The sequence below is a fragment of the Parasteatoda tepidariorum genome, chromosome 11 (assembly GCF_982258835.1).
Source record: "Parasteatoda tepidariorum strain Cologne lab strain chromosome 11, Ptep-v5.0, whole genome shotgun sequence".
Taxonomy (NCBI): domain Eukaryota; kingdom Metazoa; phylum Arthropoda; class Arachnida; order Araneae; family Theridiidae; genus Parasteatoda; species Parasteatoda tepidariorum.
In genome coordinates this window covers 53,864,823-53,878,984 of record NC_141765.1, presented here as the reverse complement: position 1 = coordinate 53,878,984, position 14,162 = coordinate 53,864,823, and the positions used below count along the sequence as shown (strand labels likewise).

Below are 14,162 nucleotides of genomic sequence, written 5' to 3'. Positions count from 1 at the left end.
CAATCTGTGACAAAATCATTTCTCAGAACTGCTTCATTTAAGCTAAAAAACGCTTCATTATCAAAGCGTTTTTATGATCTAAAAATCAAAACTAGATTCAACAAATTCTCCAGATTCTCTAAATTCTCAAGAAGAAAATGCAAAATTGCAATTCAACAATAAAAATAAAATAAAATAATAAACTCCAAATTCGACCAGCTTTCCCTCCCTTTTTCCTCCCCTTACACGTCATCACTTAAAGATGAATATGTAAAAATTATTTTACTTGAAACACAATATTTCCTTAAAAGTGTTATAATTCATTTCATGACGATCTATTTATTCAATTAGGCGAATTAAAATGCATTGTATCTCTTTGAACTATTTGTCTATATGCATTGACTTAAGAAATGTATCCAAAGAGAAAAGTTAATTGCCCATTAATTTAAAACGGCAGATGCTTTTAAAAGATTTAAAATGGGGGAGAAGAGTTGAAGGATTAAAAATGGGGTAGAAAATCGTGCTTTTAAAATTATTAAAGTGCTTTACAGATTGAAAAATTAAAACGGGCAACTTCCAGGCGGAAACTTTAAAAAAAAAAAAAAGATCACAGACTAACTCAAAGGGTTTAACTCCTAGCCACCTCGGGCAAACTTCAAAGGTTTTGTTTTTAAAAAAATTGCCAAGTTTGAAATAGTTTTGACGCCTTGGTGATTGCAGTTGGCGGCACATCACGGTACGGAAATATCCCCATTAAAACCAGTATACACTGAGAATGCATAAAAAAATAGTGTCTCTAAAATTATTAACTAATATATCGCTCATGGGCTGCAAAAGCGGCACAACTCAAAAAATAATGTTTTGAGATAAATGGGTTTAAAGTTTTCATTGCTAAGCAAAATGCATAAGAAATGCTTTAGTTTGCTTAAACGAAGTTTACCTTCAAGTTGAATTATGAGTTGTGCTAATATTGCAGCTGAAAGAATGTGTATTTTCATATTTACACCTGTTCTTAGTCCAACACGCGTGTTTTTTGAGTTGTGCCACTATCGCAGCCCATGAGCGATATATAATATTATTAGATTATAATACTACCTTTCTACAAAAATCGCACTTATCCCTTCAATAGGCAATTAACCCACATTACTCTCCACCTGATGATATGCCAGTACTTAAAACTCCGGACAGATTAAACTATAAATTGTTTGTACATAAATTATACAACTAATTTTTGGTCAGGTTAGACAGATATTTTCTTCATCACGATATTATAAACTGATTGACAAAAAAAAGGCACAAACTCAATTACTTTTATGTGGAACCATAGGTAATTCATCATAACAATCCCAACAATTTCTCGCCTTGTTTGCAAAAACAAAAAGTGGTCATGTGGGAGTAACAAAAAGTGATTCATATATCTTTCATTTATCTTAGAATGCATCTGGGAATCAAATATCACCCCATTTGGATAAAGATTTCTTCATTAGTCACGTTTAGAGGTAATACATTTCAATACACTTATATGGAAACTAAATGATTCAAAGTGGTATGATAAAATTTAAAAAGTTGAAGTGTCAACAGGTTCTTCCGCCCAAGAAAAATAAAAAAAAGCTACAGTTTAAGTATCTTTAACTCAAGTAAATCTGAAATTTTAAACGAAACACACTATCATGCCGTAAAGAATTATCTGGGATTTAAAATGGATTAATAGCTGAAAAAAAAAAAAAAAATCTGAGTCATGACAGGTATTTCTTTCTTTCAAAACATTAAAAAGAAAAAACGAATAAAATGTTTAAAAAAAATTTAAAAAATGTAGAAAAAATCATGATCCTTCACTTATGATGCATATATCAATGTACTAATTTTTTTGTTATTAGTCATGATCTTAACAAAATACCTTTCAATACATTCATATAAAGGAGTTGTCTATACATATTGTTATCATATCATATGACTCAACTGGGAGGGGATTTTGAAATTCGGTATCGTTAGGGGATATTGGGGATAAAGATATCAATTTATGATTTCCAATGACATTTTTGAAATTTGATGTGATAGTTTCTTACCCTTAAATATTAGGGGGACCGGAAAGTAAAGTCGTTTCAGAGCATTAAACATTCGTTAGTCTTAAAAATCTATTCATTTTTTTCGATCGATTTCAATTCATTTTCGATCCGGCATTGAAAGGTTGTTGCTAACGTGGGTGAATACATTACTGGTTAAAAATAAAACCCTGATAACAAATATCAAATGCGCCAAAACGACATTACTTTACGGTCCCCCTAATATATTCGTTTTTCTTTCCCCATCTTAAATTTTGAACACATTTCGATAAAATTTAAAAGACCTTAGAATAAAAAATATCTTAATTAAGAACATCTTACTCAATCTCTATCCTTATCTCTAGTTTTCTTTTCTTTTTTTCTTCTTTTTTTAAAATTGTAAAATTTAGTTTTTCCAGATTTTTGACTGTTTGTGTAAATTGGGGCAGCAGTTAAATTCATAAAATAACTGCTTCTGTATTTCAATTAAATAAAGTACATTATGTTTACAATAAAATATGCATTATTTTATAATATACTTAAGTATAAAGGTATCTAAGAGGTATTTTCTGTTCAACTGTTACTACCTCTTTTTGACCATAATTAGTCAAATAAATTCTTTAATTAGTCATAAATACACATGTACGGTTTTTTTAGGTCACATAATAAATGCAGCCATTTTTGATTTAATTATTTTCCACTTTTTCACCTAAAACTGTCTGTTACACAATAAAATAGCTATAGGTATTAACACCAGTAAATGATGAAATTTTAACCACGGAATATAAGTTATTCTTTTCAAAAGTATTTATTTATTTATTTTCAGATTATTATTTACATATTTTTCTTGGCGTTAATCAATTACGCAAATTAGGCATATAAGTACGGTGTTTAAAACATACAATTTTAATTAATAATTTATCAAAAGCAAATATTGACAAGCAAATATTGGACTAAAATATTTAGCTTCGAAACATTTAAGTTAATTTCAAAAGGTAGATAAAAACTGAAAATTTCAAAAAAAAAAAGATAATAATAATTACTTACGGTCGAATCATCGACAGGTTTTTCACTGATAAGCTGGCGCACATATTATGTTAAATCCGTCATGTAAATGTTTAACATTTTCCCCCTTATTCACGGCACTTACAATACGAAATAAAGAACAAACACCATTTTAGATAAATAGAAAGAAATGACCACGGAACTTTCTCTTCCCCTCTGCAGAGCACCTCAAAAATCACGTGACTTGACTTTTAACAGGTTGAGCCCCGCAGCAAATCACACTGGTTGTTTAGAGAAAAGGGAGTAAGTTTCAATTCAACCTGATTTTTGGAATCAAGATTATATGTGAAATTGTCTTTTTGTAAGTCGGTAAGATTATAAGTGAAATTGTGTTTCAGTAATTCGGTAAAGCGAAAGTATTTTATTCGATTTAGTGGGGAGGAGTAATTTGAAGCATTGTACTAATCGGCTGTCTAATCCACTGTTCTTTTTTCCTTCTTTTTTTTCCAAGAAAATTTTTTTTATAGGCATAATCTCTGATTTAAGGAAAAAATATTCAAGTTTGATTAAATGTTAATAAGCCAACATAAAATCCTGTTATAACGCGAATATAACTAGGGAGTTTTTCGCTAAACTTCTTGAATATTAATTACCTTACCCAAGGCGTGAAGAAAAAAGCATTCGAATGTTCAAAGAAAGTTTACTCCCATCGAAAAGCTTTAAAAACACTTCTTAAATTCAATTTTTTTAAAAAGATGGAATATAAATTAACAATAAAGAGAAAGACTATTCAAGAAACAATTTTTCTTCTTTTTTTTTTCCAAGAAATTTTTTTTTATGCGCATGATCTCTGATTTAAGGAGAAAATATACGAATTATGTTTGATTAAATGTTAATAAGCCAACATAAAATCCCGTTATAACGCGAATATAAATAGAAAGTTTTTTTCTAAACTTCTTAAATATTAATTACCTTACCCAAGAAGTGAAGAAAAAAGTATTCGAATGTTCGAAGACTCCCTTCGAAAAGCTTTAAAAACGCCTCTTAAATTCAACTTTTTTATAAAAAAGATGGAATATAAATTAACAATAAAGAGAAAGACTATTCAAGAAAACAATTCCAGAAAATTTCTGCAAAAAAAAAAGGGTCAAAACAAAGCAGAAATTCACTCCAAAATCTATTCAAAAAGTAAAGAAAGGAAGACCACAAAAAACGGCAATTTAAACACCAATAACATAATTAAAACAAAGAATAAAGGTATTCCCAAGATCAAATTGTGTTTGCATTCCTAAAATGCATATTGATCGGAGAAAAATTTTTTTACAAGTATAATAATCAGATCTATCTTGGCTTGATCATAGAAATTTGTCGGATGCTTCCACCCCAAAGACACGGAATAGTCCTTCAATTTCAAGCTTCTGGAACAACGCACCTCATATTTAATTACGAGCTATTTATGGTAGCTTCATTTGAAGTCTCCTGGCATGTTCTTCCCCCGAACCAAATAAATGCTTAAATAAGAGCGATTATTGCGTATAGAAGCGAGCGAATTCCATCCGATTGTTGAAAGGAGAGATAAGCCATCAAGATAATATTCATTTCACAGCAAAATGTTTTAGCACTTATTCAAGTGATGTGATTTTGATAGCGGAAATATTTTAGAAGCTTTCCTTTTAATTAAATATTGTAGAAGCGGAAAGGCATAACGTGTGTAAGACAATTTAAAATTCTGAAAGAATTGTTCTTTTAAGAATATAATTATTTAAATTTTCAAAAATTGCAAGACGAATAGAAAAAAGTTTTAAGCTCACTGAAAAGTGATTTTAATAGTTATGAGTTCATTGTTTAAAAGCATTGTAAATCACATAGGTTTTGATGTTTTTAGTCCCGCAGTCCTCGTTAATGATCCACCAAGTTAGCATTACTTTTTTCCCCTTCACATTTGAATTTGAATTTGCGAGCCTCGATAAATATTGAATTATATATTTTTTTAAATGACGATTCTCTAAAAAGGCGGTGGTTACAAAACACCCTGATTACATTCAAGCCCAATTATGATTATACCCAATATTATTTCAAGAGTTTAGAATCAGAAAAATTATAATTTGTTTCGTTTTTATTGCGAAGTACTAATGAGAGCAGCTGTAGCTCAAAGGATAGAGCGTTCACCCACTAATGGGGTAAACCGGTTTCGAATCCTGGCGATGGCTGGTCGATACGAAATCCGCACCCGGCTTGCAACGACCACAGTGCTGACGTAAAATATCCCTAGTGGTAGATAGATCATGAGTTCGAATCCTTTTGCAGTCACGCTAACCGTGGGAGGTTTTCGTGGTTTTCCTCTCCATGTAACGCAAATGCGGGTTTGTTCCATTAAGACGTCCTCCACGGAGGCAAATTTTTCCCGATACTTGTCTTCAGGATCGGGTTCAAAATTACAAGGCTACGGAGTTTATCTTTGGAAACCGTAAACTAAAAATCGGCCTTTCAACGAAGTTTAGAAAAGTAGTAAAGGTACAATGAATACTTATATTTACATGAAAATTTAATTTCACAATTTTTTTTCTCCACACAAATTCTACAAATCGACATCAAGAACGACGGTTACGAAACATCCTGTACACATCAGTATTATTTCATAAATTTATTGCACCAGAGTACAATTTGTTTTAGTTATATTATAAAGTACTAATGACAACACATTATTAAATTTTGCCATTTAAATAAAAAAGAAAACGCTATTGTGCGTTTTTCGTTTTAAAAAAAAATATGCAAAATCATTAAGAAAACACGAAATTTCCAAAAGATAAAAATAAAAGCACCTGTAATAAAATACTGTCATGTCTTTGAGATTTTTTTTTTTTTCCTGAATAAAATTTTTTTAATTTCAACTAATGAAAATTGCATTTAAAATAAAAGTACGTTTAATTTATCTTGTTTACAATTTTCATATCATTTGCTTTAATATTTTTAAATTTTTTATGGTATTAAATTCTCTCCATATTAAAAAACAAAAGTAAAATAAGATTCTTTCGTTTAAGAGGGGGAAAAACAATAATTTAAAATGTCCTTGGAAAGAACATATAATTACAACAAAGCAAAACAAAAATGAATTATATATCCTGTCACAGTAAATAATAATCCTGAAGCTAATTTCATTCTTATTTGATATTGTTTTATTTCTAAAAAAATCATTTGAATTTATAGTTGCTCAATCACACTTGATTTGTATATAATTTTTTGCATTTTTTCCCTTTTTACTTTGAGATCTTAGAGACTTGTTTTTCAAAACATATTTTATAAGTATTTATATTTCAAGCATATTTTTATACGTATTTCAAGTAATCTTTACATCCTTATTGCAATTTTGGTTTTTTTGCTTGCGTCGTTAGAAGGGACAATGAAAAAGTATCAACACTATCAGAATATATTTTAATTCAATGGTATCAAAAAGTTATAACTTAATATTTTTGTCCAATTCTTTGTCACATTTCTTTTGTATTTTGCTCCATTCCTTGCACAAGGATTTTTTTAGGGAAGTCAAAATTTTATGAGGTTAGCACAAACCCTTATTATATCAATTATTGACCAAACGAAAAACGTAATGGATTCAAAACTATTGATTAAGGTAATTCTAGCGCTGTAAGAAATTCGAGAAAAGATGCATTCGACCATTGTCGAGTGCCTAAAGCTCTGTGTGTCGGAGCATAGTCCAGTAGAAATGTCCATTTCTAGTTTCCAAAGAGTTTGTGTAACCAAAGAAGCATAACATCTTTACATAATAAGTCAATAATCTGAAGAAAAAAAAAACATAAGGTAATGCGACCGTACACATAATTTATTCCGATTTTTTCAATTCCGATTTTTTGATTAAAAAAAGTTTTTCTTTTAGCTTTCATGGAAAGTAGTTAACAAAACTAAAGCCCTTTCTGCATACTATGAATCAATTTTAGATACGGGTAACAAATTATCAAAGCATTAATACAAATAGTTTCATTCAGATAATTTGCAATATGTTTTTTGACAAATCAAAGCCATCACATGGACAAATCCTGAGAAATCTTGCAACGTCTTGCTCAACTCTTCTTTCTTATAAAACGGATTCGTTTATCGCACTGCTTTTCCTGTTTCCAATCAACGTATGGCACATCCGTGTATTATAAAGAGCAAGATCTTATTTTCCCAGCACATTTCCGATCAACAGATACAATGTTTTACACAAAATTGTCCCCTTATCATTTTTTAAAACTTTTTATTCAGTAATTAAGCCAAAGCTTTATTTCAAAAGTAATTGCTTTTTTCCTTCAAAAATTCCCCAATTCCGCTTTAAATGATAAGTTTAAAGCTCAGCTAAAGTACAACGAAAACCATTCTAAGATTTAGACGGGCCAACATACCTGCTATTTGTTGAGCATCCATTAAAATAATCATTTTTTATTAATAGTAACATTTATGCTGTATTGTATAAATCTTGGTTAACAAAGTTAATAATTATCTGTAAGAACCCCCTTGCCGTTGGGCTAACCGTGGGATGTTTTCATGGTTTTCCTCTCCATGTAAAGCAAATACAAGTTAGTTCCATCAAAAAATCCTCTAAGAGGGTTTTTTCGTGCCAATGCCTGATTCAAAGAGCTCCCTTGTCTTTTCAATTGGGTTCAAAATTACAAGGCTACGGAGTTGAACATTGATAGTCGTAAACTCAGTATTGGGTCCGTAGTTCAATTCATGTTATAGAATAAAATAAAATGTATATAATATCAATTAGTAAAGCAATTATGCTTTTTGCGCTCATGCAAAATCTTAATTTTTAGAAAATTCTAATATTTAGATTCCCGTTTTAATTATTATTTTACTACGACTTTGCTGGAAAACAACCCCCCCCCCGCGAACTAAGAAAATGGTATCTATGCGAGCCATGCATTTTTTAACGAACAAAAATAGGTATATATTGAAAACGAAAAAAATAAACTTTTTAAAGGGGAATTTCTTAAGCTTATTTCACTATATATGTTATTCAGTTGAAGAGCTTTAAAATTTTTTAGAATTCAGCACCACTGATAAAAAAGAAAAATCACGCTTTAGCGTTCCCTTTCCCGTTCAAGACTAGCCTGGAGCTATCAGATATTTTAAGGATATCTAATACACTAAATCCCATGCACTTTATAAATAAAAGAGTCCTCAATTTTCTCAACCATCATAATAAAAAAAAAAATAAAAAAAAAAAAAAATCATATAAGGAGAAATATTTAATGACAAATAGTTCAATTACTTGAGGAGTAAAATAACAGTTATCTAAAACAGGGAGAGTTACCATTATTATATTCTAATTCGATATTTTTTTAGCTCAATCTAATCTAATAATATTCCTATTCGATATTTTTTTTATCCGTTCACTTCCTACAATCGAATAATTGGAATAGTGTTACCAATTTAAGAAAGAAGAATTTAGTTACTAGTTCAGTTAAAAAGCTTGGAATCAATTTATATGAAGAAGAAAAAAAACGAATCCCTAACTGCAAATTTTGGTAGCATCTCAGAATATTTCCGTTACTTAATTTAAAAGAAATTTATAGTCTGGTTGCTTTAAATGGCAATAACGTATTTGAAATTTATTTTTGTTCTTTAAAGACATGAATGAACGACTAAATAAAATGAATGAAATGAACGAGAAGATTTAGTTTTTCAAAAAGGATAAAAAAATTTACAAAATATTGTTGTGCTACTCATACATTTCAAGATATAATATATATTTTTAACAATGCTTTCATTTAAATGAAATAATAAGTTTGATCATTTTCTGAATAGGGGCTAGTAGTAAAAGATAAATTAAATATGAAATGCTCATCAATTGTTCAGGTGCCTTATTTTATTTTATAACTGGCGTTGAACAGACAACCGTATCCGGAGTTTACAACTAAAACTCCGCATCCTTGCAATTTTGAACCAAATCCAAAAGACAAGGGAACTCCTGGATCAAGCAACGGGACAAACTAGCCTTCGAGGAGGACTTATTGATCGAACTAACCCGCATTTGCGTTACATTGAGAGGAAAACCACGAAAACTTCCCATGGTTAGCCCGACTGCAAGGGTATTCTAACTCGTGATCCGTCTACAATTGAGGATATTTTACGTCAGCACTGTGATCGGAGTGAGAGGGTAGCAGAATTCGAATCAACCAGCCACCGCTGGGATTCGAACCTGGGGTACCTCACTAGGGAGGTGGATGCCTTTCCCATGAGTCACTTTGGCTCAGGTGCTTTTATCAGCAACATCTTAATTTTAGAAGAATTTTTTTCAAAACTTTTCTTTTTCGTTGTTCTTAATTTTCAACATATAATCAAATTTCCATTATTATAGCACTATTTTACATTATGCTAAAAAAATACTAGTAAATATTAAATGCAATATATGCTCATATATATAGTGGTGCGCAAAAGGTATATTGGTTTTGATTCGTTATAGTGCTGCAGTTATCTAATGTTAACATATTTCATTAATATTTGCGAACATTTTCCATTGCTTAAAAAACAGTTATTTAGCTTTCGAATTAATATTGTGATCGCAGTATTGAGCTTAATCGAAATATGCTGATTAAAAGTAATATAAAAATATATCATATAAAGTTCATTTTGTTTAAAACTGCGTTTAACAATTAAATATTCAATCTTCATTTCAGAATCTGACGAAACCCTCCTAAAAATGCAATAACACAAATGACTTGGGTAGCAAGTTTCTTCCTTTTACAACAACAAAATCAATTTTCTGGAGAACTTTTAGAATAAACAGTTACGGGAGTAGTATATCATTCAAAGAACATAAAAGTGGTGCCATATAGGCGAAAGAAGAAAAAACATTCGAATGGTACCGCCATTGCCAATCATTTTAACGACTGTACCTTAGTGCAAGTATAAACACCGAAAGAAATTGAAAACACAAGTATTTACAATAAAAACCAACGAAAAGTAAAGTAAACATCTGCCAATTTCTAAAATGTTTTTCTGAACAAGAAAAACTTATTACCTGTTCCTGCTCCAAGAAAATAAATGAATCCGTAGTTATTTATTGTGGAAGAATGACAAGTCACATTATTAATAACAATAAAAGGCTGTTTATTTACTTATAGGTTCATATATATGTAATAAAACATTACAATGATGCATTAGTATGAATTCTTCTATGACTCGATTAATTTCGCAATTTTTTTATAACCTCCCTAGTAATATAGTCTAATAAGCACACAATGAATTTTATTGAATTTTTTTCAGCAAATTTTTTCATTTTTTCTTTGTAATTTGTCATGGTTTCCATTTGCGGTTTGTTACTATTTTATAATGAGCCTTTAAAATTTCAAATGGAAACTCTATATAACTAATCTTATATAAATAAAATTATATCTGAAAAAAAAAAAATTTTTTTTTCAAGGAATTATTTATATAACACAGTTTATATATTTTTGTCGTAGCTTTGTTGTTAACAAAGTGTTCTCTAACCACCACCTTTAAAATATATTTTTAGCATCCTTGTCAAAGATGAAATAAAGAAAATCGATGATAGAGATCGCAATATATAAGCGAGGAAATGACACAAACAATATTAAAATCTTTTGAATCATTAATAAATTAACAAATACTGAGAAGATGAAAAACTTAAATTTTGAACAACTTAGTAAACTAAAAATTACAATACGAAAAATTTTTACATTACCAAAAATTAATTTAATTTTTTTTTTACATTATTAAAAAAAAAATATTCGAAAAAATTTTGTAAGCTTCTTTACATTTGCAAAGAGAGGAATCAAAAAATCCTCAATTACGCTTACGAAATTAGTTGAAAAATTACTAAAACTTCTCTAGAGTTTTTAATTTATATTAATAGTAAAAAAAAAAATTCATTAAAATAGCTTAAAAAATGCATTTATTACTGAAATATGAAATGAATAATAAAATAAGTAAAAAAATAAGTAAAGATAATAAGTAAAAAAAAAATAAAAAATACTGGGAATAAAACGTCTCCTAATTAATATTAAATGCATTTATAAAAAATAATTTTTCACATTAAGGTAAGTGAGATTTTTAGATAATTAGGAAAAAATAAAAATACTTCCCAAATTACATTAATTATATTAAAAACCTCTTGAAGACGGATGGTACAGCAGTTGTAATCGAAATCTTTTATTTTATTAACATATAAGAAGCATGTTATAACGAGAAACATATTAAGTTGAAACAAAACAAATATGGTATCGCAAAAACTTAATATTTGAGACGAATATTAAAATAAAAAAAATCGTAGATCGTATTATCAAAATCGTATATCAAATACTTTTTTTAACAAAAAAAAAAGTTTTAGGGTACAACAATTGAACTAGCCGTCTCCGAAAGGTTTTAAAAATCAAACCTTAATTATACGTTACTTTAAAAAGTTCAAATTGTTTAAAAAGGTAAATTACTTAATTACTATCTATTAAATCTTAATTACTTGATGATAGTTTTAGAAAAACAATTACAACTACAAGGATTTGAGGAAATAAATTTTTGTTTAATCAACTTTTGCATAGTTTATATATTCTTTAATCAAGTCTAATATTAAAAAAAAAGAAAGAAAATCAAGAGTGAATTAAATTTCTTAGATCATCAACTAAAGCAAAAATAAAAATCTTTGTGCGAAAGTTCTTTAATTGCATTTGACCCCCATTTCAAGAAAAGATCAATCAAAGAAAACAAGGAAGCGAAAGCAATTACAAAGAAGAATCTTCTGTCTTGAATAATTGAACTTGACCTCAAAGCAAATGAAAAACGCCTGACACAATAGTACGCGTTCTTACACTAATTTTAACCTTATTTCTAAAAGCATTGCGTCCCTTAAAAAAGTAGGTTATTACTAACAATTAGTACTTCAAAAAAACGTTCTCCCAAGACTGTTAGTAGGACTTGTATTTATTTCTAAATCCCACTAATGAATACAGCTGTACACACAGATGATATTTTATACCATCCAAGCGTTTCATTTTTCTTTTGAGTAGGACAGGAAAAACTAATATTTGCAACAATAAATACACTGTAACCTTCAAATGAGGGAAACAGAAGTTTTTTATTTCACTGTCAAAATAAATGAAGTTATATTTTTTCAAGCTTGCACAGTCAATATACTGAAGAGCAAAATAATTTTACTCTAAAAAAATATTGTCGTTTAATGTAACGCATTTTTTTTTTTTTTTAAAAGTTAGAGGTTACACAGGGACAAACCATAAATATGCTTATTATTTATTTATTTTGTTACGTAAAATAACTTTTGAAACGATAATTTCTCTTTTTTTGCTCAACAGAAATGTGTCGTATATAATACTCGTCACTCGATTTTAAAATTAAAAGTAGAATTGATCAATATTCCATTAATTAATAAGCTGATTTCGTTCAATAGTTTAAAAATAAAAGCAAATCAGATATAAAATTTCAAAAAAATAAAAATATGCATATTTTTTCTTTAAAAATAAAAAGCATTTTACTACAATATTAACAAACTACATAAAAAATTTTGCAACTATAATTTCTCTTAAAATTGTAGCCTAAACATAAAAATATGCATCAGAAATAATCATATATAATACTCATCATACGATTTTAAAGTTTAAAGTAAAAAATAGGTCAATATTCCATTTGTTTATTAGCTGATGCCGTACGAACTTTGAAAAATAAAAACAAATCGAGTATAAAATTCTAAAATAATAACAATAATGTACGACACATGTTTCCTTAAAAAATTCTAAGATATTAGCAAACTACATAAAAAAAACTTTACAACTGTTATTTCTCTTAAAATTGCAGCCTAGGCATAAAAGTTTTTATATAGCAGAAATGATCATAGATCTCATGAATATTATATAAAAAGAAAATAATTAAATTTTTTGTATTATACTCGCCACATAACAAAAATTATGGAGAACGAAAAAAAAAGGATATTTATCTATGATACCAACCAGCTAGCCTTAACCACAATGCATACATAAAGTTATAACAAAATAATAATTAAAGTTACGTTTAATTCGGTTAGTTTTATCCATACTTAAATTTCATTTTTCGATCATCAGGTCTTATATATTTCTTCAAAATGTTTATAAATTACATAGTGGTGATACATCTAAAATAGAATGGTAAAGCATTACTAAGACTTCAAGCATTCAAGAAAAATTTCTGACAAATGCAAAATAGTTGACAGGTATCTACATCAGAATAAAAAATTATATGAAAACCATGTAATTAAATTCTGAATACTACAACTAACAATAAACTCACTAAAAATTCTATAACACGGTTCGTTTACTGTCCCATAGAATTTCCGCAAAATTATCCGTTACGTTTGATTGACGTCATCAGCTGTTTCTTCTAACGCCAGATTCTCGAAATTTCAAACTGATATGCATAATAATCAACACATGGCTTTCGCCAAGATTTTAAAAAGTAGCACTTTTATTTTAACCGTGTGTTAAAAAAAAAGTAAATAAACATTTAAAAAAAGCAACTTTCATACATACATCTACCTCGCCTTGTGATAGCTGGTAAACAATGTTCCTTGACAAGAATTATTTAAAAAAAAAAGAGCACATATTTCAGATTGAAAACAGGAATTAAACAAAAAAAGCTAGTTTTCTAAACTTTCCTTTTAATATAAAATTTTCTATAAATACTGAATTAGGTTTTATTTATTTTCTTTCCTCGAAACCTTTTCTTCATCATAACCTTGGAAAACTTTCATTTAACGCAAAATGTAGAATTCGGAGGCCATAGCGACTATTTTCACGCGTATTTAATTTAAATAAATATATTAAAACGCTACGACCTCCTACGTCGAAGTAAGCACATTCTATTTAATTTCCATTGGTTTATTTAAAGTTTAGAAAAAATTGAGTTTAGGTAATCCTAGTGTAAACCATGAAGCTTCAAATACTGAATAGAAGGTTTGCAAAATATAAAAATGCAAACAATTATTGCAGTATTGTTTCACTACTGCGTAATCCTGAGTTATCCTGCCACAATTTGTTAGCATTTTGAATTTTTTGACATTTTTTTTTTGACTCTCTAATTACAAGCATCGAATTACAAATGTATTTTCGCTACTTTTTAATTAAAAAAAAAACA

General features: G+C 28.6%; 1 protein-coding gene across 5 annotated transcripts in view; it reads right to left on the bottom strand.

Annotated features, from left to right (window-relative positions):
• LOC107445938 (uncharacterized) overlaps positions 1-14,162 on the bottom strand; it is a 239,283-nt gene that overhangs the window by 149,988 nt on the left and 75,133 nt on the right. Inside the window, exon 1 of one of the 5 annotated variants that reach the window (XM_087154691.1) lies at positions 3,069-3,237. The exons of 3 other annotated variants lie outside the window; for them this stretch is intronic. In XM_087154691.1, the coding sequence (XP_087010817.1) occupies positions 3,069-3,112 (44 nt within the window). In that variant the 5' untranslated portion in view covers positions 3,113-3,237. Of the gene's footprint in view, positions 1-3,068; positions 3,238-14,162 lie in introns of those variants that run through there. One more of the 5 variants, XM_087154694.1, reaches the window with a different exon arrangement.